The 591-nt window shown below is 58.5% G+C and overlaps 1 protein-coding gene across 1 annotated transcript in view; it reads right to left on the reverse strand.

The window, feature by feature from the left end:
* Nucleotides 1–591, reverse strand: part of EMH_0053270 (uncharacterized protein) — a gene marked incomplete at both ends in the record, with an annotated part of 2,500 nt that overhangs the window by 1,775 nt on the left and 134 nt on the right. Inside the window, one exon of the mRNA XM_013496985.1 lies at nucleotides 342–589. Within this exon, the coding sequence (XP_013352439.1) occupies nucleotides 342–589 (248 nt within the window). The remainder of the gene's footprint in view (nucleotides 1–341; nucleotides 590–591) is intronic.

The following is a 591-nucleotide window of genomic DNA, read 5'->3' on the forward strand; positions in this document are numbered from 1 at the left end:
CACCTTCCCCCCAAACCCTCTCTGGCCGCCTTGGACGCAATTCACTGTCTCGCAGCAATAACACTGCAGCAGCAGCAGCAGCAGCAGCAGCAGCAGCAGCAACACAACCACAAGAAGTCAGGTAGCAGCAACAGCAGCAGCACCAGCAGCACCAGCAGCACCAGCAATCGCAGCAGCAGCAGCAGCAGAAACACACCAGGAAGAACAGCAGCTGCAACAGGAGCAGCAGCAACAACAGCAGCAACAGCAACAGCACCAGCAGCACCAGCAGCAGCACCAGCAGCAGCGCCAGCAGCAGCAGCAGCAGCAGCAGCAGCAGCAGCAGCAGCAGCAAAACGTACAACAACGAAGAGAGCGGAGACATCATACTCCTGCAGCTTCTTGCAGTTGTAGCAGCGGAGCCTAGCAGCAGCAGCAGCAGCAGCAGCAGCAGCAGAGTCTGCTGCTGCTGCTGCTCCTGAGGAAATCATTGCTGCAGCAGCAGCAGCAGCAGCAGCAGCGGAAGCTGCTGCTGCTGCTGCTGCTGCAGTTTCTGCTGCAGCTTCTGCTGCACGTTGAGTTTGCTGCTGAGCCTTCACCCCATACAACTCA

The sequence above is a fragment of the Eimeria mitis genome, genomic scaffold (genome assembly GCF_000499745.2).
Source record: "Eimeria mitis Houghton genomic scaffold, Emh_scaff2403, whole genome shotgun sequence".
Classification (NCBI taxonomy): Eukaryota; Apicomplexa; class Conoidasida; order Eucoccidiorida; family Eimeriidae; genus Eimeria; species Eimeria mitis.